This window comes from Pelodiscus sinensis, chromosome 2 (genome assembly GCF_049634645.1).
Source record: "Pelodiscus sinensis isolate JC-2024 chromosome 2, ASM4963464v1, whole genome shotgun sequence".
Taxonomy (NCBI): Eukaryota; Metazoa; Chordata; order Testudines; family Trionychidae; genus Pelodiscus; species Pelodiscus sinensis.
Genome location: NC_134712.1, coordinates 105,977,577 through 106,004,921, shown reverse-complemented (window position 1 = coordinate 106,004,921; position 27,345 = coordinate 105,977,577). Strand labels below are relative to the sequence as shown.

The 27,345-nt window shown below is 39.1% G+C and overlaps 1 protein-coding gene across 4 annotated transcripts in view; it reads left to right on the top strand.

Annotated features, from left to right (window-relative positions):
- The window catches only part of RANBP9 (RAN binding protein 9), a 61,099-nt gene that overhangs the window by 31,935 nt on the left and 1,819 nt on the right, over positions 1-27,345 (top strand). The window contains exons 4-13 of one of the 4 annotated variants that reach the window (XM_075921183.1): positions 3,191-3,358; positions 6,736-6,758; positions 7,467-7,651; positions 11,694-11,806; positions 13,195-13,303; positions 14,037-14,227; positions 20,366-20,513; positions 22,851-22,921; positions 25,955-26,106; positions 27,109-27,220. In XM_075921183.1, coding sequence (XP_075777298.1) covers positions 3,191-3,358; positions 6,736-6,758; positions 7,467-7,651; positions 11,694-11,806; positions 13,195-13,303; positions 14,037-14,227; positions 20,366-20,513; positions 22,851-22,921; positions 25,955-26,106; positions 27,109-27,220 — 1,272 coding nt within the window. Of the gene's footprint in view, positions 1-3,190; positions 3,359-6,735; positions 6,759-7,466; positions 7,652-11,693; positions 11,807-13,194; positions 13,304-14,036; positions 14,228-20,365; positions 20,514-22,847; positions 22,970-25,954; positions 26,107-27,108; positions 27,221-27,345 lie in introns of all 4 variants that reach the window. The other 3 variants (XM_075921180.1, XM_075921181.1, XM_075921182.1) reach the window with 3 other exon arrangements.

Here is a 27,345-nt window from a genome sequence, read left to right as displayed (position 1 = left end):
TTGCCCTAGATCCATAGAACCCCACATAAAGCAGTGCTGAGAAGTAGGAATGTAATAGTTGTCAATAAGCAAAAGCTTATTGGTTAATGCCACTGACTGCATGCATTTAAATGCAGAGCAGCAGTGGGGGGTAGCTCCTGGACCTGGTGTGAGCAGGGAGCTTTAACTTCCCATATCGTCTAATTGCGTAGTTGATAAAAATGCTACTGACTACATGATTAGCAAATTACCTGCTTCTTAACATGCCTACTTAGAAGGCAAGGCACAGACCCTTTTGCAGATCTGGATGCTCAGTGAGGTATACAAAGGAGTCATGTCTCCCACTTCATCACAGTCCCTTACCCATAGCTAAAACAGTGAGAATGGAAGAAAGCCTTTTCTTTTCTGTACCTCATCAGTATTGTTAGATTTATTTTGTAATTTAATATAGTCACTTCTGTTAAAAGCTTTAATGTTCTGTTAGCCTCTGGGAAACTTCATAGATCCACCTAGCCAGTTGCATTCATTATCAATTTATTTTTTCCACTTTCTTCAATATAAAAATGTTTGGTACTTTTGTGAAACTCTTCTTCTTTCAGAATGACCATCACTTTTGGTCACTCATCTTAGTTTATTGGGTTTTCTTAGGGAAAAAATGGGTATTCCAGATGAGTTTGATGCCAAAAGGAAGCTAGGGATCTGTAGGAATCTGTGAAGGTGATGCCTCCAAATCCAGAGCTGTAGTTCCTTTTGTGTCACTTCTCTTGGTGTCAGTTGCTCAATCAGAGCCTCATGTGCTATGTAGTATCCCTTGAGAGAAATTGTGTGATCTTTGTAGATCTGTGTCTGCGAAGTACCCATTCTTGCCTCCTTGAGGTGCACAATCTCTATGGAGACTGCAGTTTGCCCTCTAAAAATGTGTTTATTCATATTTCCGTTGTTTCAGACTGAGAAACTTAGAGCTGTTCTTACTGCATTTTTGCAGAGGTCAACTTAATGAGAATAAGGCTTGAAGAGATTTTGAAATCGTTAGCCTTTGCAAATATTCAGTTGTAAAACATCAAACTTCAAATGCACATCTTTGCATCTCATGGCTTCCTTTATGTAACACCATATGTTTATAAAATAAGCTTTCGGTGTACAGTGAAAGACAGAACAAGTTGAACCTCTCTAGTCCGGCATGCTTAGGACCCGACGAGTGTAAGGGATGTGAATGAGTAGTCGAGTAGACAATCAGTTAATCTAGGTTTCAGTTAATCTTCTTGACTACTGTACTCACATTTCCCTTAAGCCGGCTTCCTTCAGCACCTGCTCTGCAGTGCTGCCTCTTCCCTCCCGTGCTGCTGCCTCTAACAGCGGCTGCTTCATGGCAGCTCCCCCTATCACCTCGCCTCCCCAAGCAGCCTCTGTCTACAGGGAGCTCAAACCCCCCTTGGACAGGGCTGTTGCCTCTTTGTCTCTCGCTGGACCTCATGATGTGATAGCAAAAAGCCAGGTTGCATAGTCACTGTTAAAAGGATCCCTTTGTCTAAGAAGGATTAAATTTATATGCCAATCGCTCAGCCAGTGGCATCAGGAGATAAATTGAGAGAATGTGTATTTGTTCAAAATCATAGATGATAGGTATCCTTTTAAAAAAAAAAAAAAAAAAAAAATCATGGAAATTCAGAACAGTCCTTACACTTTAGTTCTGTCACTCTTCCTTTGACAGTTACTGCTGGATATGCTCCCAAGTGGACAGTATGCAAAAAAAGATTAAGTTACTTCCAGATAACAGGGATGTTAAATGTAGGTTAATTAACCAATTGAATAGTTGATAGGATTTTCATTGACTCCTTGATAAGTCTATAAGGGCGCCTCTGCCTTTGAATTGTGACAAGAGCCCTGTTGCACTCTCTGCAGGGCTTCTGCTTTTGAAATGTACAAGAGACCCACAAAAGCAGAATCGCAGCAGTGGTGGCGTGAGCAGAGACTGCTTCAGTCCCCACTCGCACGGTTTCCTGCTGTGCCGCTACCACCTCTGGCCCCCGTGGAGATGGTGCTGGGGGGAGCCAGCTTTTGAGCTGGCTCTCCACAGCATTGGCTCCTGCCCCCCCCTTCTTGCTGCCTCTCTCTGGTAGAGGCAGAAAGTGAGGGTGGGGAGGGACTAGTCTTATCACCAGATATCCTTAGTTGACTCTCCGATAAGCTTATGCTTATCAGATAGTCACTTACATCCCTACCAAGTAACTAACTTTTCAGGAAAATTGTCTGTATGTAGACCCACATTTCCGGAGTCTGTTGACTGCTGATTGTGGAATGAAACTGGGATAGAAATGGGATTTGAACTCTCTTATACACCCTTGCATCAGACATTCTTCTATATGGGAGCATATACAGTGCCTGCAAGGTCACACCTTTCCAAAGAGTTTTTTGTGTTGGTACTGAGGGACCACTATAGTTGCTTCATTCACGACATTCCTATTAAAAACAGAGAAGAAGCAAGTAGTTATTTTGAAACTTATTTATTCTGGAGCTTCTCCACATGCAGAATTAGGTCCATCTTGATTATCTAGTGTTAGTGACTTTTCACCTGGGTTCATTTCTAGATTTGAAGTTTTCAAAGACAGCAAGGCTAGTAGTACTATAGTTTGTGGTCTTGTCTATTACATGGAGTGCTACTTGCTGCTACGCAACAATTAAGGATGTTCAAAAGTGTCACTGGCTTTCTCCAAAAACATGTCTGGGTCTGTAGATAGTCTCAATGTGACAGTGACTTGTTATGGAATGGATGTTGTAAAATGCGGGAAATTAAGAGGAAAGTTCACTACTTTATTGGGACATGCCAGACATGTAGGGAGCTTTAGTGAAGCTGGTCAGTTATCAAATGTTGACAATGTTGAATCCTAGATCTTTTTAAAGGGGATGGGAATTGACAGTCTTAACACTTTACCTTTTTTCTTGATTAGCTGTGTTTGGCACCCATAAGTAGAATTATATGTTCAACCATTTTTGTTGCTATTTAAATTAACCAAAGCATTTTAATGTTGGTACTTTCTGTGCATTGGTAATGGTTATTTTACTGTTTGACAGGAATAACTGTGAGTGTAGTAACCAACTTAATTAAAAACTGTTTTGGGTTGTGATATGTTACATTTAATGTATATAATAAAAGTTATTTCCACTAATTTGTAGTGAAGCAAATTAATACATTCAAAATGCTTTGTTATAGGTTGGGATAAGCATTCGTATGGTTACCACGGAGATGATGGACATTCATTTTGTTCGTCTGGAACTGGACAACCCTATGGCCCAACATTTACAACTGGTGATGTCATTGGTTGTTGTGTAAACCTGATCAACAATACCTGCTTCTACACAAAGAATGGACATAGTTTGGGTATGGAAAACAAATGCTGCTAATGATAACTGATGTCCTCAAACCTAGTGTAGTTTTTTGATACTTTTAAAATAATGTGATACTGACGGGAGAATCAAGCTGTCATAAGCACTTTAAGTATACACCAATATTTGCATGGGTTTTATACTCCAGGGCTTTAAACAAGTAGATAAGGAAAATGAAAAAAATTAATCTAATAGTAAAACCTTATACACGAATTTGGATGGGTTTGCCCATACCATCTTTCCCAGGAAATCTACATATATCTTGGGGACTAAGATCTGGCAAGTGAATTTTCAGGAAGGTCACTAGTTTTCAACTGTCACTGTTAAGTTCAAGTTTATATTTTTGAATTTGTAATTAGATATTGTATGTTACTGTTAGATGAAGTCTCATTACCCACTTTGTTCCAGACAATAGAAAAATGAATTTCAAAAACAGTGTCCCTTTGTGGACAGCACACTGTCTGCCAGTAGCTCCTTAAATCAAAGGGGCTTTATCTAAAACATGGGTGGCCAACCTATTATGGTCAAAGAGCCAAGTAATCAGTGGATCCAGTGCGAAGAGCTGGGGCAAAGTTGTCAAGCAAAAAAAACATGTTTAGAGGCTTTTTGGCCACTTCAGGCTCCCGCTGGCCGACATCAACTTTAATGGCCAGGCCGGACCGCTCCCCACCCAGGTCAGCACAGGGAGGGCGTGGGGGCGACTTATGAGCCCGGTGGGGAGCTTCGCGAGCTGCTCCCTGGGTGGGAAGGGGGGTGAGCTGCCATGCGGCTTGAGAGCCTTGGGTTGGCCACAGCTGATCTAAAGCATGTTGATTTGTGTGTCAGGTTGTTACATTTAGAGCTGGGACAAAGCTACAAGGTAGTTATATAGGCCATCCCAAATATCCCAAATTTATGCCAATTAACCCTTCACAATATGTTTTAGCTAGGAATGTAAAATCCTGTTTAACCAGTTAAGTGGTATCCCAATGGGAGACTGCTCCAGGCTGGCTGGAGCAGCCCACTTGGGAGCAGCCTCCTGCCCCCATGGCACAATGGGCTCAATGGGGCTGGAGTGCTGCAGACAGTGAGGCTGCTCCCGGGTGCCGGTTAGCTGTTAGGAGGCATGCTTACCGGGTAACTAGTTACCCGTTCACATCCCTAGTTTTAATATCATATCTCCTCTCACATAGTATAGAAACTTGAGGATGAGCAGGGATGGGTGGTGTTGACCTTAAGTTAACTGTTACCTGTCTGGCAGTTCAGGTAGTCTGCACACACTTCAGTGACCAAAGATATTTTCTTTTTTTCATGTCTTCTTTGTTTGCATTAACAGTGGGTTAAGGAGAGGTTGGTGGTTTAAGGGGGTGACTTGATGAATAGATTTTGGAAGAGGGTTTTAATAAGGGCTAGCATGGAATAAGTCTTAGACAATGTGAGGCAATGACAAAGGACAAAAGATAAGGCTTCTGTTAGGAGTAGGACTGGGAAAAAAGACTGGTTGTAGATTTGGGCAGGAGCTTTAATAAAGAGCCTTGAAGGGGAGGACCAGAAGCTTGTTTAGAGTGATGGAAAGCTGCTGGACGGCTGCAGAAATGGGTAAATGGAATGATGATGATATGGCAACACTTAAGATCATTTTGGAGAAATCAGGGGAGGAATGTGACAGTCAGAGAGTCCAAAGAAGGAAGAGGATTCAATAGTTAAGGCAAGAGAAACTTAAGACATGGACAGCGATTAAGCCATTTGGAAATGGTGAATTTTAGATATGATGGAAGAAGCAGCGAGATTTGCTTACTGTTCATGTGGGAGAGAGAGGATAAGGAGTCAAAAGTGATCCCTATATTAAGGGCCTCAGTGATGAAGGATGGAAATGTTAATGATGAAAGTTGTGGTTGGATTTAGGAGGAAAGATTAGAAGCATTGGTTTTGCCATGCTATATTTGATATAGTAATGGTATATCAGATGGAGAAATAAAACTGAGAAGTACATTTTAGTCATCAGCATAGATGGACAACTAACAACAAGGTTAAAAAACCCCCAACCTTACAGCATTAGGACAAGGAAATTGATAATACCCTGTAGGTGTCAGATACAAATTTCACTTCTTCAAAAGAGTCTATTTTAAATGAATTTTTTTCTAAAATTACCTAAAGCCTAGGGAACATACAAAGGTTAGATTTTTTTTTTGTTCTAATCCCCACCCCACATAACTCAAACAATCTGCCCCTATATCCCCTCTCAGATCCTGTACCCCAATCCCCTTCCCCAGGTCACAACTCAAACCCTCTGCTCCACTTCTGCCCCCACCTGCACCCCAGTCCCCTGCCCCAAGTCACAATCTCCTCCTGCCCTAGGTCACAGCCCAATCCCCTTCACCCTAGTCCCCTAACCCAGGTCACAACTGCCACCTCTACCCAAACTCCCTCCCAGACCCCACATCTTCTCCTGTACCCCAGTCCCTTACTGCAAGCTCCCTTCTGCACCCAATCTCCATCCCAGATCCTGCACCTCCTCCATTAATATGGAAGAGTGTATCACTTGACCACTTTCCAAATTCTTGGAGTGCTCCTCCCTCCCCCATCAAAAAATATTGCCCATCCCTGATTTATCAGCCTCTCATATTTGATGATAATATACTAAAATACCTAGTTTAATTTTATCAAATGCCCATAGAATATTTAGTTTGGGTTAGAACTCATTACTTTTCAGTAAAGTCTGGCAGATGTGCTACTTCTGCTTTATTTTTTGCCAAGCTGAAAAGTACTGTGCATTGCCAGTAGGAGAGACTTCTTTTCAGTAAACTTTCATCTCAGTATTATGGCTGCATATGAAAGAAAACTTGAGTATTGCCAGTTTATTTTGTGATGATATTGCTACTTATTTCCTAGCATTTAAAACAGTCAATTGTGGCCAAAATTTTTCCACTTGATTACTTAAGCTATAAAATGTATACCTAGACATCTATATAACTTGGGTAAGAAAACACAGCTTAAGTTACAAAGTTTTAAATTTTTGGTCTGCATCTTTGATAACTTTTTAAATGTATGTTGTCTTTTAAAAATATTTTTTTCTATTTGCCAAATATTGTCCTTTTGGCTCCTGTTACTACACTTGACATTATAGATGTTAGCATGCCAGTCATATTTACTTTTTGAAGCATCCCTAGGAAGTATTTGCAGACCTATAACAGATAAGTATTTAGTTTCTCTAAACGTTAGCATCTAGATACTCCTATTAGATCAGCTTCAACAAAAAGATCTGACAAAATTTGAGTATCTAGAATGCTCTTATATACAAAAACATTCTCTAAGAAGTTTCGTCGACTTTTTACAATACATTTTGACTATAAAAATGAGAAAATTATTTTAACGCATCTCTGTTCATTGCAGGTATTGCTTTCACGGATCTACCGGTAAGACACGTGGATTTTTCAAACCTAAAATAGAATTCTCTGCATACTATAAATAGCTGTTTCAAGTGTATTCTGTTTGGAGTACATTTGAAACAAGCTTATGCTTCTGGAAAATGTGCACTATGACTTTTTTATACCACTTTATATCTGATGGATTTTCAGTTTGACAGATATCACTGAGAGAAGCTTGAAACTCAGTATCTGTAAAAACTAATACTGAAAAGCAAATAGTTACAATTTTGCCTCTTGTCAGATTTTAGTATTTGGGAATTTTCATGACCAGAAAATCAGAGCGATACTGTAACAAGTGATTTTAAAATTTTATTTATATAATCTGTGTGCTTGTCAACTGATTCTGAGATAATTTCTGAACAATAATGATAAAACTAATTACAACATACAATGGAAGTCCCAAAGTCTGAAGTTTACTATGCTTTAAAAACTGTTTGCTTGTTGAAGGGGTTGAGATTTGGATTTCAAAATGAGTAATGTTTTATTTCCTCTCCCATTGGTAACAGAATTGTTTAAACATACTTCATAGTGCTAAGTTGGTACCCATTACTTAAATTTAACTAATCACTGGGAATGCTAGGAGAATAAGTGCTACTTCATGGCAGTGATAGATAGTGGAAATGTTGAAGTTGATTTAAAAAAAGGGGGAATTTTGAATACGAGGAAAGAGTATTGATTTAAAAAAATCTCTTGCAGCCAAACTTGTACCCTACAGTAGGGCTTCAAACACCAGGAGAAGTTGTAGATGCTAACTTTGGGCAGCATCCATTTGTGTTTGATATTGAAGACTATATGCGAGAATGGAGAACCAAAATTCAGGCTCAGATCGACAGATTTCCTATAGGAGATCGAGAAGGAGAATGGCAGACAATGATTCAAAAGTAAGAATTAGAGGGATTTTAAATACTGTGTACTTAAAATGATCTAAAAGGGATTTTAAAATGGTTATATTTTTAAATGTTTGTACAATATCCTAATTAAATGCAACTATTAGTTTTAGAACAAGTATAAGGCACTTCTTACAAATGTTCATAACTTCACAGGAACATGAAAAATTTGCTTGGTCTTACTGAAATTTTTTTTTTAAATGCATTCTTTGATACAGTAAGAACCATTACCACCACTAAGATTCATCAGGGCAACTGACTGACACAAAATTTGTTGCCTGACTTTTAACTTCTTGGTCACTAATACAAATCCAGCCTTGGCCAGTAGTAACTGAAAATGTACTGTTGAGTGGCCAAAAGAATATAGACTTTTATTTTCATTCAGTTCCTGGTAGATAGGTCTCTGTATCAAAGAACAACAGTATTACTTGACACTAATTAACACAGTTAACAGCTGTCTTAGCAGAGAAGCTGAGGGCTGAATGCCTATCAAGATAGATAAATAATTATCTGTATCCCAAAGTGTGATGCCTGTTTCACAAAACATGGAATACACATGGTTTCTGCCCCAAAAGAACATTCAATCTGAAATGACAAGTGAAGGTAAACACAGAGGGGACTAGATATGGAAGCTGGTGCCCAGAGGTTATGAACACAGAACCATGTGTTGATGTAGTGTCCATGGAATGAATATATTAGGGCTGTCAATTAACGCATAGCACAATTAATGCATTAATTTTTAATGCATTAATTTTAGGCATTTCCACTGTGCTGCCCCTTTGAAATGCTGCCACTGCATTTCAAAGGAGCAGCATGAGCAGAGCCTGTGATCACCTGGGGACTCCAGCTGATCCTGGGCTCCTGAAATGTTGCCCCTTTGAAATGCCACAGCCGTATTTCAAAGGGGCAGCTCTGCACAGAGCATGGGGTCAACTGGGGACTCCAGCTGACCCCAGGCTCCATGTTGTGCTGTCCCTGTGAAACGCCATTGCGGCATTTCAAAAGGGCAGCACCACACAGCTGATCCTGGGCTGCTGCCCCTTTGAAACACTCAAAGGGGCAGGGTTGCACAGAGCCCAGGGTAAGTTGGGGACTCCAGCTAACCCCGGGCTCCATGTTGTGCTGCCCCTTTGAAATGCTGCTGCAGCAGCATTTCAAAGGAGCAGCGCAACTCAGAATCCGGGGTCAGCTGGCGTCGTCTTATTGTTTAACAGCACGATTAATCGCGATGAATTTTTTTAATCGCTTGACAGCCCTAGAATTTATATGTGCGTATGTGTAGGCTAGGAAAGAAAAAGCTACTACAGCAGCAATTTTTAAACTGTAAACTTCATCCCACAGTACTTTACCAAATAAAACAAATTACATACAGGAATTACTTCATTTGCTACTGAAACAGCTGCTATTTCTTAGCAGGTTTTATATCCCTCTGGGGTCTCGTATTTTAATTTTTTATATATGTTTATATTGTGTGTGAAAAATTTTATAAACCGCCTCGAATATTTTAAATAGAGGCAGGGTAAAAATATTTTCAATAAATAAATAAATATTTCAAAGCACATAATACAAAATATTGGCAATAAGTAAAAACTTATATCCAATTGAAAATACAGGAGGAATTCAGGCATGTTTAATTACCTGAATTAGGCAAATTTACTTTAAAATTAATTTGCTTAACTCAGGTAATTAAACGTGCCTGAATTCTTCCTGTATTTTCAATTGGATATTACTTTTTGCCAATATTTTATATTATGTGCTTTGGAATAACAGCGGTTTCAGTAGCAAATGAAGTGATTCCTGTATGCAATTTAAGTGTTTTGCAAGCCTCCCCTTTCTTTCATAAGCACTAAATTCACTTTAAGAAATCAGATTTTGAAAATGTATATTATGGTAGTCTTTTTGCATTTACATAATGTCAGTAGAATGTGTAAATTTGGATATGGTAGTCCAGCTACTTTCTGGGATGCATGGTTTACACACTGTTTTGTGTTAATGTGGAATTAATGTTAATTTTTGAGCAGACTCACTGGCTATGGGAACATCACAGTGAACACGTTAAATCTTTAAGTGAATGTTCAGAATATTGTTGATGTACCACCTTCTCACAACATATATATTGACAATTGTGGTAGAGTAAATCATTTTGTCATCTTTCCCATCCAAGCAGTCATTTTAATTTAAAAGAAAAAGGCTTATGGGGAAATATAACTTCATTTATCATTCTCAGTGTACTTAGATTCAGACTTTAAATACAATACCTAGGATCAGTTGTAATTCATGTAATACAAGTATTCATATTTTAATTACCATGACTGTTTCCTGCATCAACATTAATGCTAAAAATCTGTTAAAATTAAGACTTAGATCGGCGATGGGCAACCTGGACTAGTGAGTGTGTCACATGTTATAAATGAGATCACAGTGGGCCACAAGATTGTCATAAGCAAGACAGTCTCCCAGGATAGGGTAGTTTTGCTAACTATGTTTGTGAACCTAGAGTTTGCAGGGTGTACCAATTGAACTGTAGCAGCACTTTGGCTGCTGAGGTAGCCCAAGGCTCTTATAGTCAATGTATGCAGTCAGCATGCCCTTGCTTTACATGCATGTCACTTTAATAATACTGGTAGTAAAAAGACTACATGGATGGAAACCAGGGGAATCTGGCAACCCTGCGTATGAGCAGCTCTGGACAGTGGTCACTGTAGCTTTCAGTTGGTTGGAAAATGAGAACCTACTTTTGAACAAATTTTGTTTTTAATTTTAGAGTGTTTGAAACTTTCCAGGCTCTGTTTTTATAAAGTGTATTGCAATATTAAAAAATATTGCAGAAATGTATGTAAAAGTTACTGTTTTTGAAAACAATTTTTGGTGGGGAAGAAAAACGTAGCACTTCTTGGCAAAAAAAAAAAAATATTTCCATAAAAGATTCATTTTCAAAACCAGATAATTTTTATTTTTTTGAGGAAACTTCACCCAATTCTGCTTTCAGTGCTTCAATTGGAGGTATGAAATTATATAAATCAGCATAGAAAAGGAACCTCCCACTGTTTTGAATAGGTTTTAAGTTACTTGGAAAACTTCTGTGTTCTGAGAGAGGGTGAGTAAATGCAAACACCACCCTTGCTCTTTCTAAGTTGTTCTTCCAACTGTTTGGCTGCAGTCAGAGTTCTGATTTCACTATAATGACAAAATGTCTCGCAGGCCCCACACAGATTCCTGATGGGCCACAGGCTGCCCAGCACAAACTTAGATGGTTCAGTAGATTGTAGGCTTTTCCTTTAGGACCTTTATTCTGTAAACACTTATGTATGTGCTTATCTTTATGCATATAAATAAACCCATTAAATCGGTAGGACTATTATGTATAGAAATTAAATGTGTACTTGGGCGTATGCAGGAGAAGAGTCGTAAGGTCATTAGTGCTCATTCATAACATCACTAGTGACTGTACTTCAGCTGGATACTCTGTTTTAAATGGTAATAAAGAGGTAGCCATGTTAGTCTGATCTTGCTAAAACAAAAGGAAAAACTATGTAGCGCTTTAAAGACTATCAGGATGGTTTAATAGTTGATGAGCTTTCATGGGTTGGCAAATCTACTTGCTCGTGAACAAGTGTCAGTATCAGTGCAGTCAAAAATTTCCTTAACTATGGAATCTTTCCTCTTGCTCATGAGGTGTACATTGGAAGGAAGAAATAAAAAACCCACAGCAGCAAGTCTTGGAGGCCAGATCCACTGACTAAGGCTCATGGAGCTCAAAATAGCAGCATAAATGTTCAGGCTTAAGCTGGAGCCTTGACTCTGAAACCCATCTCCCTCACCTTATTTCAGAGGCAAGACACCAGCCTCAGCCTGAACATCTACTCTGGTTTTTATGTCTCTGGCATGAGCCTGAATCAGTTAACCTGAGACATGTTGCAGATCTTTTTTGCTGTGGAGACATGTGCATAGACTTTCATGCCAATTCTGGGTTGTGGAACCTGTATAATGGGGTAAATGATGTTGCATATTTTAACTGTTTGAATTATCTTTTCAGAATGGTTTCATCTTATTTAGTTCATCATGGGTACTGCGCAACAGCAGAGGCTTTTGCCAGATCTACAGACCAGACTGTACTAGAAGAATTAGCCTCCATTAAAAATAGACAAAGTAAGGCTGGAAAGTACTGCATGCTTTTTAAAACAAATTAACTTAAAATGTCTCTTATATTAAAAAAAAAAAACAAATCCTATAATCTGTAAAGCTCTTCAACATGGAGAGTCCTTCCAACAATCTTAGGCTATTATAATTCAACACATGAATTCACAAACATTGATTCTTGAGACACTAGTTTGTTAATCTTGAAAGTACAGTTGAATTTTGAAGCTATTTTAATGAAGAGGAATTTGTAAATTACCTACCATGACACTGCTGTTTGAAATATGTTTGCTCTTATCCAGAAATAAATGTCAGTGGTGTGTCTAGCCTTAATGCTTACCATTATAATATGAATAAACTGGAGTTGATTATCAGTCAGTTAACTTGAATGGTACCACAGACATAGACTTTGCCTAAGGTAGGCAAAGCGGTAGAGGCTAGTACAGGTTGAACCTCTCTGGTCCGGCAACATCCGTGATCTGACTATGATTTTAGTTAGCCAGATGTCCACTTATCATGATTGTGGCCAAGTTTCACGCAGCCACATAAAGTTTATGCATAGCTACCAATCCTGGCTCTTAGTGTTCTCTGGTGCTATTTAGCTCTAATTTATCCCCTAAAAGTCTTCTAAGAGCCCAGTAAGCAGTGGAAGTGTTGGTAATGCTGCTACACAATAGTGACCTCCCATGGTTCAGCAAATTCACTGGTTTAGCCCTGGTCAGGTCCCGAGGGGTGCTGCACTAGACAGATTCAGCCTGTACATACTGTTTAGATGCAAATTGAGTTTGTCAATCTTACGCTTGGAAAAAATCAATACTTTTAAGTCAGTTTTAGCGAGATGAGTTGTAGTCTAGTCAGGAGCTTAGGCTATAACTTAAATAGGTAAAAATTAAATTTAAAGGCGTTACTCTGATTTTTCATTAGGCAAGTGGCCATATCTAAATATGGGCTTCGCTATCATAAACACAATCTAAACTTGGCCAGTTATTATAATTCAGATACTACTGTGGCTACTGCTATAGTGAACTAGCCACGCTTAACCAGCCAAACAGCCACATTGTGCAAGCCAGCTAACCACACTCAACTGACCAAATAGCCACATGTGGCTAGTGGCTAGCATGTTGGACACCATAGGTATATTGTGTATCGGTGGAAAATAAAATACAACAGTGTCTTAATTTTTTAATTTTCCTTTAAAATATGCTATTTGAGTCTCTAGAAGTTCAATGTTTGCAAAACAGCTGCACAAAATTTCCAAGGAAAATTAACCCATTTCTTCTTTCTATGAGTTTCTTGATGATCATTGTATTGTTTCATGTTGGTTGTATTTTTAATAATTAATTCTGTATATGAATCCCTAGATTGTGCAAGCTTTAACCTTTCTGTGTTTTGGTGAACAGGAATTCAAAGATTGGTTTTAGCAGGAAGAATGGGAGAAGCCATTGAAACAACACAACAGTTGTATCCAAGTTTACTAGAAAGAAATCCTAATCTCTTATTTTCATTAAAGTGAGTTGTTTGGTTATGCAGATGTGTCTATAGATAACTATCTAGTCTTTGGAGATGTATTAGATCATTAATGTGTTCCTCTGAAAGCTTTAGAATTTTTAGAAACTGATTATTTAGTTCACTTTTTCTGTGTACTTATATGTATCTTCTAGATAATCAAATAACTGGAGTTTGTCATCAGGGTCCTGTATATTCTGCAGATATAATTTGTTTTTGCTTTAGGATGGTCTTCCAGAATCTGTATTTGCATCTAAATCTGTGGTTTTTCATTCTTCAGCACGGTTTTCCATTATGAATGTTTAATGTTGGGGTTTTTTTTTTGTGATCTAATATTTTTAGTTCCAGACATTCCTCTTCCCTCATTGACTTTGAGGGAAATGGTAGAGTCCTGAGGGAAAAACTGTAAACTTGATTTAGAGGAAAAAATAAAATAAAACTTGTAATCTTTCTAATTTTTAAAGATTATTGATTGTCAAAATTTATTCTTGCAAGATAAAGTTCTTGCTCTTGTAGGTCCCTCCAACATACTAGTTTTGTTCTCTTGAGATTGCGTTCTGGTTGGGTACACTATCTACCAGACCTAAATGTCTGACATTGAGTGTTTTATCAGACTGTAAAATTTTGTTTTCAAGACTTAAAAAATAAACATTCAATGCAAGGAGAAGTAAACTGAAATGCTGAAGTGGTGTATGTTCTCTCTAAGATAACTGTTGTATTTTTTTTAATTGTTTAGGGTGCGCCAATTTATAGAGATGGTGAATGGTACAGACAGTGAAGTGCGGTGTCTGGGAGGCCACAGTCCAAAATCACAAGATAGTTATCCTGTAAGCCCTCGATCATTTAGTAGTCCTAGCATGAGCCCCAGCCATGGAATGAATATTCACAGTTTAGCAACAAGCAAAGGAAGCAGCACACATTTTTCTGGTAAGTCAAACTAGGAGAAACCCCCACACATTATACTTAATTTCTGAATGTCAAGAAAAAAATTGTCAGATTTATGTATGTATTATATCTGTATTCCTAGTTTAAGGTACTGAATTAGTTATCCAAAGGGAAGTTTATACTGGTCAATTCAATGGCTTTGGTGATAGCCGTTATTTGCCAACTGGAAGTTGTGCATAGCTGAGGTCCAGTTAAATAAAAATCCAGCTAGGTGAAAGTAAAGGCTTGAGCAGCTAGCTCATCTCATCATCAACATCATCATGGCTGCCATACGTCTCGAAAGACAGTGGGAAGCAGCATTAAACTGGTCTCTTTTTGCAATGTTTTGTGTGGCTCAATAAACCAGTGGGAGAGAGGCATGTTCGGCTGCAGTAGGTTAGTTATCATCCGTTCTTTCTTCTTCATTTCTTGTTCTGGTTTTCTGCCAAAGTCTTGTTGTAGTGTTTTTGTCCTTGGCGGAGGTGTTGACGTCAGGTATTTCTATCCATTGTTAGGTTTTCCAACTATCAATGTCTATCTGAAACTTTACCAAAGTAACTTTTGCAGTAGTCCTTGAAACAGAGTTTAGGGCACCCTTTTGGTCTTGTTCTCCCTCTGCCAGTTCTCCGTACAAAATGTTCTTTGGGATGTGGTTATTGTCCATTCTCTTCACATGACCCAGCCACCATAGCCTTCTGTTATGCAGAATGGCTCCCATGCTTGACATTCCAGCTCTTTCTAATATTTCCTCATTTGGAACTTTATCTTGCCATTTGATCAAAATTTTGCGTAAGCAACAGAGATGGAAAGAGCTAAGTTGTTTTTCTTGGCTTGCATAGGTGGGTCCACGTGTCTGATCCGTAGAGAAGAATGCTCAGCACACATGCCTGGTAGATAAGTATCTTTGTTCTAATTGTGAGCTTTGAGTTTGCCCATGCACATTTTATTAGTCTGCTGAAAGTAGTAGCCGCCTTTCCAATACGAATGTTAATTTCAGCATATAATGACAAGTTGGTAGTTATGGTTGAACCTAAGTAGCAGAACTTAAGAAATACTTCGAGAGGGTGGTTGTTTAGCATAATATATGGTGGAGTCGTGTTACCTTGTGCAAGGACCACAGTTTTCTTAACGCTGATAAGAGCAAATTGTTGACAGGTTTTTGACAGTTGGGCCATAAGCTTCTGGAATTGTTTCATTATGAGCTACAGTAGCAGCGTCATCAGTGAAGAGCAGTTCTCTGATAACCACTTTCTTTATCTTGCTTTTCACCTGCAATCTAGCTAGATTGAAAAGTGATCTGTCAGATCTTGTATGGAGGTAGATGCTGCCATGTGAGTTCTTAAAAACACAGCTTAGGAGGACTGAGAAGAATATTCCAAATAGGGTTGGGACAAGAACACAGCCCTGCTTTACTCCTGTGTTCACCTGAAAGCTATCTGCTGTATATCCATCAAACTGGATAGTAGCTCTCATACCCTCATGAAAAGCTATGATCAGCTGCAATACTTTTCGTGGGCAGCCTCTCTCAAGGAGAAGGTAAAGTCCTTGTCGACTAACAGTGTCGAACACCTTTGTGAGGTCCACAAAAGAGAGATAAAGTGGCATATTTTGCTCACGGCACTTCTCCTGTAGTTGGCAAAGAGAGAAGATCATGTCGATGGTCGATCTTCCTGTACGAAAACCACACTGTGACTCTGGATATATGTGATTAGCCAACAGTTGGAGGAGTCTTAGATGGCTTTTGCAAAAGCTTTACCTCCGATGTTAGAGAGATGTGCAACGATAGTTGCTACAGTCTCCCTTCTCTCCTTTATTCTTATATAAAGTGACGATATTTGCATCTTTCATATTATTTCATCCAGCACTTCAGAAGGAGGTCATAAAGAGGAGGAATGAGACAGTCTTTGTTGTGCTTGAGTACCTCAGCAGGAATGCAATCTGTGCCTGGTGCTTTTCCGCTTGACAGTGCATCTATATAGCATCTATCAGTTCCTGCTTGCTTGGCATGGAATCAAGTTCTTGCATTTGTTCCATAGTGGGAATGAAGTCTCCGGTTTCTGACATGTTTCATTCCTCTGAATACAGCTCTGAATAATGCTCAAGCCATCTGGCCATTTGCTTGCTCTTATCTGTAATTGAGATACCCTCCTTAGTTTTTAGGGGAGCAATCTTAGTAATGTTGGGACCTAAAGCTTTCCTAAGGCCTTCGCACATGGCTCTTGCATTTCCTGTATCAGAGGCAACCTGGATATTACTGCAAATATTTCTCCAGTACTGATTTATGTAGTGCCTGATCTCTCTCTGGAGTAGGCCTTTTGCATGCTGTAGTTTGACCTTCGCGCTGTTAGATGGATTCTTGATGTATTCAAGATATGCTTAGTAGTTCTGCTCTGAAGGGCATCAATCTGTCAGCATTTTCCTCAAGCCAGTCCTTATTGGATGACTTTTTTTTCGCCAAAAGCTTCACAAGCTGCTTCATAAATAGTGCTACGAAGAGTTTGCCATGTTTCTTCAACTGATTCTACATGTGCATTCTCTTCCCACTTGTTTTGCAAAGGCTTTGGCAAAGTCTTCACATTTAGCACTATTCCTTGTGTTCACACAGTTAATTTTTGGCTTTTTGTTCAGTGTGGTTCGATGGAATTTTTTCGCTTTTAGTTTTGTTTTACTGACAATGAGGGAATGGTCCATGTCACAGTCAGCACTGTGATAAGTATGTGTGGACTTTACGCAGTTTAGGTCATTTCTTAGCACTAGGACAAAATCAGTTGATGTCAATGGCCTGACCATTGGTAGCGCCAGGAAACTTTGTGTCATTCTTTTCCAGGGAAGAAGGTGTTCGTTATGCAGAGTTCATTAATAGAACAAAATTCAAGTAGCCTTTGGCCATTCTCATTCATTTTTCCGATGCCATGATGTCCCAGGCAAATAGACCATGATGAAGTATCAATGCCCACTCTTGCATTGACACGTCTCAGGATGAAAAGTTGTTCACCTGATGAGATAAAATCAACTATTTTTTGCAAGCTCTCATAAGTGATCTTTATCTGCGCTATTTGTTGTCAGAGTTGGTGCGTGTAGGCACTGTTGATGTTGACGTAGCCTGATTCAGTGAATAGTCGAAGAGCCATGATGCGCTTGGATTCAGCACTAGGCATGTCTATTGACTTGAGCAGCGAGTTGTGAATAGCAAAACCAACTCCATGCAGGCATTTCTCATCGCTATGTTTTCCTTGCCAAAAAGGGTGTAGTGGGACTCTTATGGATTCAGAATCGGCAAGTCTAGTCTTTTGAAGGGCAGCAATATCGATGTTCAACCTGATGAGTTGTTGATCTATTAGCGCAGATTTTCTGATGATTATGGTCATATCGTCGGAATTGTTATTAAGTCCAGGACACACGGTTCTTGCGTTCCACGTTCCCAATCTGAAAGTTGAGGTTTTTCTATTACAGTTAGGCACGTGATTTCGTCTGCTTTTTGACTTTTGGTCTAGTCCCATGTGCCCAATGAGACAGGTAGACGTGGTGGGTCAGCACCTAACTGTCCGGGGACTGCCTGGCTTAAGGAGGGCGGTAGCTGACCAGTGGAGTGTGATGACTTCTCCCGCCATTGAAAGTGACCCCTGGCATCTTCCTCTTCACCAATTTAGGAAGGCTTATAACTGGTATCTGCCACTTTCTGTATTATGACCATGCTTAACAGGAAGAATGGAGTGTCTTCTCCATGTTGTCTTCTGCTGCATTGCCTGGGCAGATAATATGGAGATCGTGCATTGCACAAGGACACTATACCCCTCTCGATCCTTCCAGTTAAGCCCAAAGGAAAGGCAAAAGTCCATACATTTGGAACTGGACTGATTGTAGGAGATGCTAGAAAACAGATTGGACACATCCTTCCTGCTAACCTCCTTAGGGTCTCGGCTCCTGATTTTCTGTTTGGGTTTACTCTCATAGCCTTTGATTCTCCCGAAACTACTCGTAAGGCAGTGAGGGATTTTCTTTCAGGGGTTTCTTCCCTTAGCCTTCCACCCTCCCGGGCTAACCCACAAGACAGTGGGGGCAGCAGCCTTATTTAATGGCAGGCTGCACTTGTCATGTCACAGCGCCGTCATTGGGAACACGTGATTTTTGATCAGTACAACGGATGCCAACCTATGTCCCATCACACCCTGGTAGCGTTGCTGCTGCTGGTCCACGGCTGCATGTTAGCACGATGAGACATGCGTATTTTGCAGCAGACCTCTCATAAGAGAGGCCGCCTCCTATCTGCCACCTGGAGACGCGCCAGATAGCGGGCAGCTCTTCTCTCCCATTACCAGGGACCCATAGAGTATTTCGGGAAGCCTTTTGTGAAGGTTGGGTTTAGGCATATAGTATATGGCTGGCTATTTGGAGGTGATTGCAGGGTGGGACTTTTGAGTGAATCCCAAATGGCACTGCTTTAACCTTAAGAGGAGCCACTGTATTCCACATCCCCCATACTCTACCCCTTTTGATATGCTGACATGACCAGAAGCTAACCCCTCCTTCAGTCTAGAAATAAGCATGCGGCATATAAGTAATAGAGAATAACTAGTAAGGAGTGCAGAGCAGTGCTGTAGGTAGGAAAGGGCGGGGCTTGGTGGTCTGACAGGTCAGTTTATGACTTTCTGCTGCTGCTCAGCTCTACTGTGGGTGATCAGGCTGTGGTAAGGAAATCTTAACTTAAGACAGACTTGAATGTTTCAGTGCTTCCAAATCAGTTAAAGTAATATTAAATATTTGGAGGGCGGACCAGCTGCTTTCAAAGTGCAAGTGGATTGGACAGAGAGAGAGGTTGGACTCTGTAAAAGTAAGTGGAAGTTTAGTGTGTCTTCATTAAACTCAATCCTCTTTCAGCAGTAGTTGATGTCCCTCTGTCCACTTTCAATTCTGTTATAAAATCTAAGTTAGGGCCAATTTCCTACTTTCCATCTAGTTTTTCCTAAGTAGAAAATGAGAGTTGACTGGCCAGTGGAACATCAGTTGTTGCTAGAAGAGCAACTACTGTTCAGGGGATAGAAAAATAGCCAAAGAACTTATGAAATGTTAAAGACATAGACATAATTTTCAAAGAAAAGGTATTTATAACTTGTAGCCTATTTCTCCTATCTTTAACTTTGAAAGTTTAGTGGGATGTGCTGCAGAAAATCTATCTCCTAAAACTTTGACTTTCTGTTCTTTTGAAGATAAAGCCACACCTAATGATACATGTATGTCAAGTTGTGTATTAGTAGTGGCTGCTGGATTTCTTGGATGTTTAATTCGAAGGTGCTTGTGATCAGTTGTTACAGAATATTATATCAAGCTCTGAAAATGGGAGTTCAATATACTAAAGTATCAAATTAGGACCTATTTAATGCATCTGCTTTTAAATTATAGCTTAATCAGATATTATCAGGGAGGATGTTACCAGGAAAGATTAATGCATCAGGGGTAGGGTGGGAGTAATTTTTAACCCAATGTTCTGTGGCTTACCTAATTGTAATTCTTCATCAAATTTTGATCCTCATTAATGGTTACTTTCTTGGATAATATTGAATACACTTTCAAATTACTGAGCTTATACATGAAAAATAATATATAAAAGTAAGTGTTTGTAACAGTTATAATAATACAAAGCCAATTAAGATAAAGTATAGCCATTAAAAACCAAGCCGAAGCTCATCTGAAGAAGTGGGTTTTGCCCACGAAAGCTCATACTATACGTGGGCATATATTTTTGTTAGTCTCTAAGGTGCCACAGAACTACTCGTTGCTATTAAAAACCAAGGCAGACACTAGTCTAGTCAGGCTTTTCAGATATTTTGTGAATGGTGTATTAATTTCAAGAAAAAGCTCAATGCTTCCTCTGGCTTGTGTATTTCACTAGGAACTTTCGCCAGTGAATTGAAAATATGGTATGTAAGCTCCTGTTCTCATTTGCCAGTTAATTTTATTACCTAGCTTCTTTACCGTGAAAGCCTTATATCTGTTTCAAAGATTTGAGGAGTGGAAGCTAGATATGTGGGATTATCTGATACATCTACTGTACATGAGTAAATAAATGTTATGGTTATTTCAGTAATGTGTACATAAAATTACAATTTGTAACTGAAATTACTAAAATATTCTTTTATTTAGGTTTTGAAAGTAGTTGCAGTAATGGAGTAATATCAAACAAAGCACATCAGTCTTACTGTCATATTAAACACCAGTCCACCAGTTTGAATGTACCTGAACTCAACAATATAAATGTATCAAGATCACAGCAGGTTAACAGCTACACCAGGTGAGTAATCTCCCAAACAGATGCCTGATACATCCTGCTGCTAGTGTTAGTCAAGAACAGCTTTGTTTTGTGCTGCAGTGTGCATTTTATATGGATTTTAGGACCCAGGCATAGCGCATGTTTTTGAGTACTCACTAATTGTTCATAAAATGAGATGGAGTAGTGGGATTGAAATTACTGTCTCACTATTTTCCATTAAATATATTGTTTCATTTTCACCTTTAAGACTTGATACAATAGTAGACAGGTACTGTTCTGTTAGTAAACTGGAAGAAGGCAAATTTATTGTAACTGTGGCATTTAGTCATAAGTTTTGGTTCTCAGATTAGCTTCTGGCTGTCAAACTTTTTCCCTTCATCTTCTAGTCTGGTGCTTACTCAGAATCATGTGTGAAGACTTTAATGGCAAATGTATCCATTGATCTTTGTTCATTTTTTTAGCATCTGCAGTTACTACAGATAAGATTGAGTGAACTGTCGATTCTCTTCTATGTAGCACATAACCACAATGGCTTTCTGTTGAGCAACAGATGTGTGCAACTCTTTTGCTTTTAATGGGTTTGCATATGTCAGAGGTGGTAATTCTAAAATAATAGATTGAATAACTGAGCCTACTTTGGCATGTACAGTGTTTATTGCTGATGCTGGGTGAGAAACAGAAGCAGACTTGAGGTGCATGAAGAGTTTACAGACTTAGGGGAATTGTTTACTTTTAAAACTATGTAATAAATTGTTATGATGACAAATATGGAACTGCTTCTTTGAGTGCTTGCAAGTGTAATTTCATGCTAGGTGTGTATGCATGCCTTGCACATAGTTGCCAAAAATATTTTCCCACGGTGACCTGTCAGGTCAGCTCTAGTGTCCTCTAGTGCAGCGGATGTATGGCATAGTATAAAGGATCCCTTCACCCTCTCAATTCCTTCGTAATGCCCATGATGGTCATTGGAACTGCTTCTCTTCTTTGGCAAGGTACACTAAAGTGGTTTTGTTGGTTATTTCATCCTTCCTTTGTTTTCTTCTTCCCATTAGTTATTTCTCAGTCTTAACTTCAGTTAGTAGTTGTAAATAATTGGACTGGTGGCATTAGCAGAGCCTTCCTCTGCTCCCGTAGCCGGGCATGTCATTTGGTCGTTGAGCTTCAAACCTTGTGATAAAGCGATGCCTTTGAGCCTAACTGCTATCCAGGTGTTAAAAGAGGGTGGGCGAAACTCGGATCAGGAATTACTGTCAGATCAGTCACCAGTTCAAGCTGGTTACAAAGAAAGACTAGGGGCCAGGTCTACGTCCCTCCTGCTTCAGGACTGGCTGGGCACCATGGAACTGGAGCACATGCAGCGTCCAAAGAGTGCTTTTTGTCAAGTGCCATGAACAGAGATCTTGTGCTTCATGTATGTTTTCTGAACAAGATTCTTTTGTGTGTCTTTTGCCTGCTTTGGCTGACTGGATTTTAGCTCATTCCTCAAAAGCAGATGGTTTTTCATACTTTCTCCCGCTTGTGCCCAAACTCTCAATCTACATTAGAATTTCTGTGTACAGTTACCAGGGATCCTCAAAATCATTTTATGACAGAAATGCATGGGAAAAGTGAGGCATTTGCATTGCGTATGGAGAATATTCCATTTGTACATTCAATGGAAAAAATAAAAACATTACGCAATAGCAGTCCATTTTCCCAGGCCTCCATTATCCAACTCTCCATATTAACTAAATTGGGGCTGAAGCTCTGGTTTCACCTGAGCCCTGCTGCTCAAGGCTGAAGCTCTCTGGCTTACCTAGACTTTTTATTATCTGGCCCTGATATTAGATCTGATAATTGGAGTTCCACTGTATCACTAAACATGTTCAAATAGAGTGTGTGTGTGTGTGTGTGTGTGTGTGTGTGTGTGTGTGTGTGTTGTCTATAAAATATATTCTAGATAGAGAAACTAAAGTTCAGCTGCTCATTTTAACAGTGGAAAAATGCAAATTTTCATTTGTTGGGGATCTTTTTCATCAAGAAAAACAATCTCTACTTGTATCTTAGTAGCTATATGTATTAACATGAATTTGAACAAATATCAACAAAATAGTAAAATTAACTTTTCATACCTCTTAGCACCAGAGAGCTATCTGTACTCTACCTCATGTTGATAATGTAATTCACATTGGCTGTTGGTTTGGGGCAGTCCAAAATCCCCAATGCCTCAGTATAGTTATTTACTGTGGATAAATCTATTGTTCATGATTACTAATCAATTTGATATTTAACAGGTGATATTTTGACAGGGAATTAATTATTGAGAAGCAAATCTAAGTTTTTGAAGTTAGTGATCCACTTTTCCTCCTTTCTCAGCAGTGATGTAGACATGGAAACAGATCACTATTCCAATGGAGTTGCAGAGACTTCATCAAATGGCTTCCTAAATGGTAGTTCTAAACATGATCACGAAATGGAAGAATGTGACACAGAAATGGGTCTGCAGTGATATTTCTTACATTTTTAATAAAAAGTGATGGCAACAAGGTTATGTTTTTACTTGCAATGCTTCCCAAATTTAAAATTAGTGACATAACTGAAATCTTAACTCTCCATGTTGCTAATACTATATGTAAATTTCATAACTACTTTGTCTGGCATGATGTTGATCTGAAAACAAGTTGGGTTGGAAGGATGTTTCAATAGGTTTAAAAAAATACCTGGCCCATAACTTTTGTTGGGAACCATCATGCTTTTTTTTGTTCATTGATGTCAGAAGTTATTTTTTTCCCATGAAAGCTCAACACTCAGAGCTATATAACCAGCATCTGTTATTGGACCAGCTTCTGTTGCAGTGAGAGAGCAGCTTTCAAGCTCTTTTTCAGGTCTGGGAAACTAACTCAGTGTCACAGCTAAATACAAGATTTGAAAAGATTGTTTAGCATAAGTAGTTAACACATTTCAAGATGAAGTGGTCTGTTAACACCCCTTTAGTCAATAGGGAGGAAAGGAAGTGGAGGGCAGCCCGTAGTAGGGAGGTTGTTAGTGGGTTACACGTTGTTGCAATAAGCCATTTGAGATTGTTCAGTCCAGGATTTTTAGTGTCTAGCAGAGTAATTAGTTTAAACTCCCAGACTTGTGTTTGAAAGTATTGTCCAGCTTTCCTTAGAGGATGAGGACTGAGAAGTCAGATTGATCGCTTTAAGCATTCACCCACCGGTGATAGTGTTTGTTTATCATTTTTGCTTTTATGAGTTCATTTGAGAGCTTGGTGCTTGTGAAGCTTCATCCACATAGTTGTTGGGAAGCATTTAGTGCTCTGGATGAGTACACCACATGGACTGCTAGAGAGTCCTCTGAATTCCTTACCCTGTGCATTACATTGCTGAAACTGAATAACAGGATCTGGTTTGCGTTTGAAAAACGACTTACTTACTCTCTTGCAGTCTTTTCCATAGAGGCTTTCTGTGATAGATACAAACCAGCTGCAAAGAACACAGAGTTGCTTTTTTAAATGTAGTTGTTTACAGCCTCTGGAAAATGAAGTCCTGGTGCCAACTAACAGACATCGCTGCTTCAGGACTTGTGGGTGTTTCACTTGTGTAAAAGAAATGTGGCTTGTTGGACTGTCCAGAATACTTCACGCCCCAGACTTTGCAAACTATTTTAAGATATTTTGGTTTTTGAACTCTGTCCAGTTTTTCTGTAGTATTATGTACATAAGAGAGAGTGTGATTGAAGTAACTAGAGATGTTTTGGAAGTGGCCGTTCACTTACCTAAAATACTTATCACAGAAATGACTGTTACAATTTGCTGGATGCTGTGTTAAAAGGTAGACTTGTTACCACAAGCACGCTGGCTACGTCTAGACTGGCCCCTTCTCCGGAAGAGGCATGCAAAGCAGGCAAGTCAGAATAGGGAAATCTGCGGGGGATTTAAATAAACATGGCCGCCGCTTTTTTCCCGGCTTGGGGAAAAGCCGGAAAAAGAGCGTCTAGACTGGCGCGATCCTCCGGAATAAAGCCCTTTTCCGGAGGATCTCTTATTCCTACTTGCAAGGTACAGTTTAACTGACCTAATTCAGTTAGATCAAGTAGAAATAAGAGATCCTCCGGAAAAGGGCTTTATTCCGGAGGATCGCGCCAGTCTAGACGCTCTTTTTCCGGCTTTTCCCCAAGCCGGGAAAAAAGCGGCGGCCATGTTTATTTAAATCCCGCGGGGGATATTTAAATCCCCCGTGGATTTCCCTATTCTGACTTGCCTGCTTTGCATGCCTCTTCCGGAGAAGGGGCCAGTCTAGACGTAGCCATTATGTATAGACTAGACTTATTTTAAAGGGATAAGTTTTAGTCTCAAAATGATCTTCCCTTAAATCAGAAGAGGAGATCTCAATTCTGTGTAATCTTGATAAATCAGCTAACTTCTCTGTACCTGAGAGTCTTTCTCTCTAAAAACAGGGATAACTACTAATCTCTTAGCTTGTTGAAATTGATTGTAAAGTGCTTAAATATTAGAAGTGGAAAATATTGATACCTGTGACTGTGCCAATTTTAATGCTCAAATAAGATTTTAAAAAGCCTCCAGTTTTTAGCAAGTACCCTTTTATGATCTGAGACCTAGGATTAGTTGAGAACTGTGCCGGCTGTAAAATTTTTAGCTTTCTCCCCAAGAATCCTGTGGATTCCTAATAACCTCAAGAAATATACTTTATGCCAGCAAGTACACTGTCACTTCATAGTTATCTCTGTAGCAGTGTCTGAACTGTTAACCTTCTCCTTTCAACAGTTCAGAATTTGCAATGCTTGATGCTCCTGTGAATAGGTAATTAGAATGAGGGTTTATTTCCTAGTAGAGAATAGATTTCCTCATTACGCTTTGGGCTGTACAAAGTGTTGCACCAGTTTAATTAGTCTTTTAAACCAGTGCAAAATCCTATTTTGGATATTCTTTAATTTTTGAACCTGCCTTATAGCAGTTAATTTTATTAAATTCACTTGAATGCAAGATAAACCAGTAAGAGCATCTACATTAGGTTTTTGACCATTTAATGTATGTTATACTAATGCAATTTCTGTATGTAGAGGATTTAGTAATTATTTAAATAGTTCTATAGCTGTGTGCTGTACACCAGGCACATTGTGCCAAGAATCCTGATCCTGAATTGCTTTCATTCTGAAATATCAAATATATGCTCCTGGTTAAAATATTAAATCAGTTGGCATAAACTAACTAGTACAGCCGGTCCCCGACTTACGAACGAGTTACGTATCAAACACGAGGTCGTAACTCGATCTGTTCGTAAGTCGAATTACATTCACTTACGTACAGCTGCCGTTCGTAAGTGCGGATTTCGTTCGTAACTCGGGTTCCAGCTGTATAGGAGGCTGATCGTAAGTTGATGGGTTCGTAACTCGGGGACCGGTTGTACCATGTATTTCTATTGCAATACTGTATTAGTGATAATGATCTGTCATTCTTGCAGAGGTTGACTCAAATCACTTAAGACGTCAGTTATGTGGAGGTAGCCAGGCAGCCATTGAAAGAATGATCCATTTTGGAAGAGAATTGCAGGCAATGAGTGAACAGCTAAGGAGAGAATGTGGCAAAAATACAACAAATAAGAAAATGCTAAAGGTATGGCCAATATTTTATCTTAGTATTTTCACTGACTTCACTTCCAAATGGAATTTTGTAAAATGTGGTGCATTAACCAAAGGTAGATTTTGGCCTCATTTTTTTTAATTAAAATGAGAAGAGCCATTGCAATATTTTTCTATTCTGAGGAGCATGGCTTCCCGTCTTGTGTTTACAACAGATTTATAGAATGAAGATATAAGGTGAACATTACCTTTTTAACTAATTCATAAATTAAAAAATACAAGGCACACCGTCTCCTTCTAACACTACTACAATATCATATAGGTTCCTCCTAATAAAACTAGCACATGGATAGAGATGCCATTCTGAGTACAGGGTCCGATATTTATCCTTGAAAAGCATCCGAGCACAGAGTGTGCTTTAATTAAGGGAGAATGCATACGCCTGAAATGTGATGTAATGGTTTGTTGTCTTAGGTTGGTTGGGGAGCATACAGATTTTTTTCATATAATTTATCTACTTATTATAGTTATATAAGATTGTGGTGGGGAAAAAAATTCCCATACAAAAACCATATTGAGTTTTGTTAACTGAAACTAGCACACGTGTGTGTGTGTGTGTGTGTGTGTGTGTGTGTGTGTGTGTGTGTGTGTGTGTGTGTACACACACACACACACACACACACACACACACACACACACACACACACACACAGTTTCTACCTCTTTTGCTGTCCTTGTCACCAAATACTTTTAATCTAAGTCATCATTTTACATTGAAAGTAACTCCTCTTCAGTTTTTTTCTAATATTATGAAGTTTCAGGATTAAATGGCATGAGAGCCATTTTCTTAACTACAGTATTGGGCATGTTGTACTAACCATACTGTCTCCCTGCATGCTGATTTATTAAAGTGCATTTAGAGCTATTCTTACGGCAGAAAGCTATATTTTAACTAGATTAGAATGAATAAGCTGTATGTCTGTACTAAGTGGATATAGCTGTGCAAAACCAAAACTGAACATTAATCTTCTAACAGGATGCATTCAGTTTACTTGCATATTCGGATCCATGGAGCAGTCCAGTTGGAAACCAGCTTGACCCAATACAGAGAGAACCTGTGTGCTCCGTTCTTAATAGTGCAATATTAGGTAAGTCTTTATGCTTCATGACATGTTTATTGAGTAATTGGTGCTATAAGCAAAAATTACATTGTATGCCCAAACTCTTGCAGGAGGGCTATGTATTCTGCAATATGTATAGTTGAATTACCAAA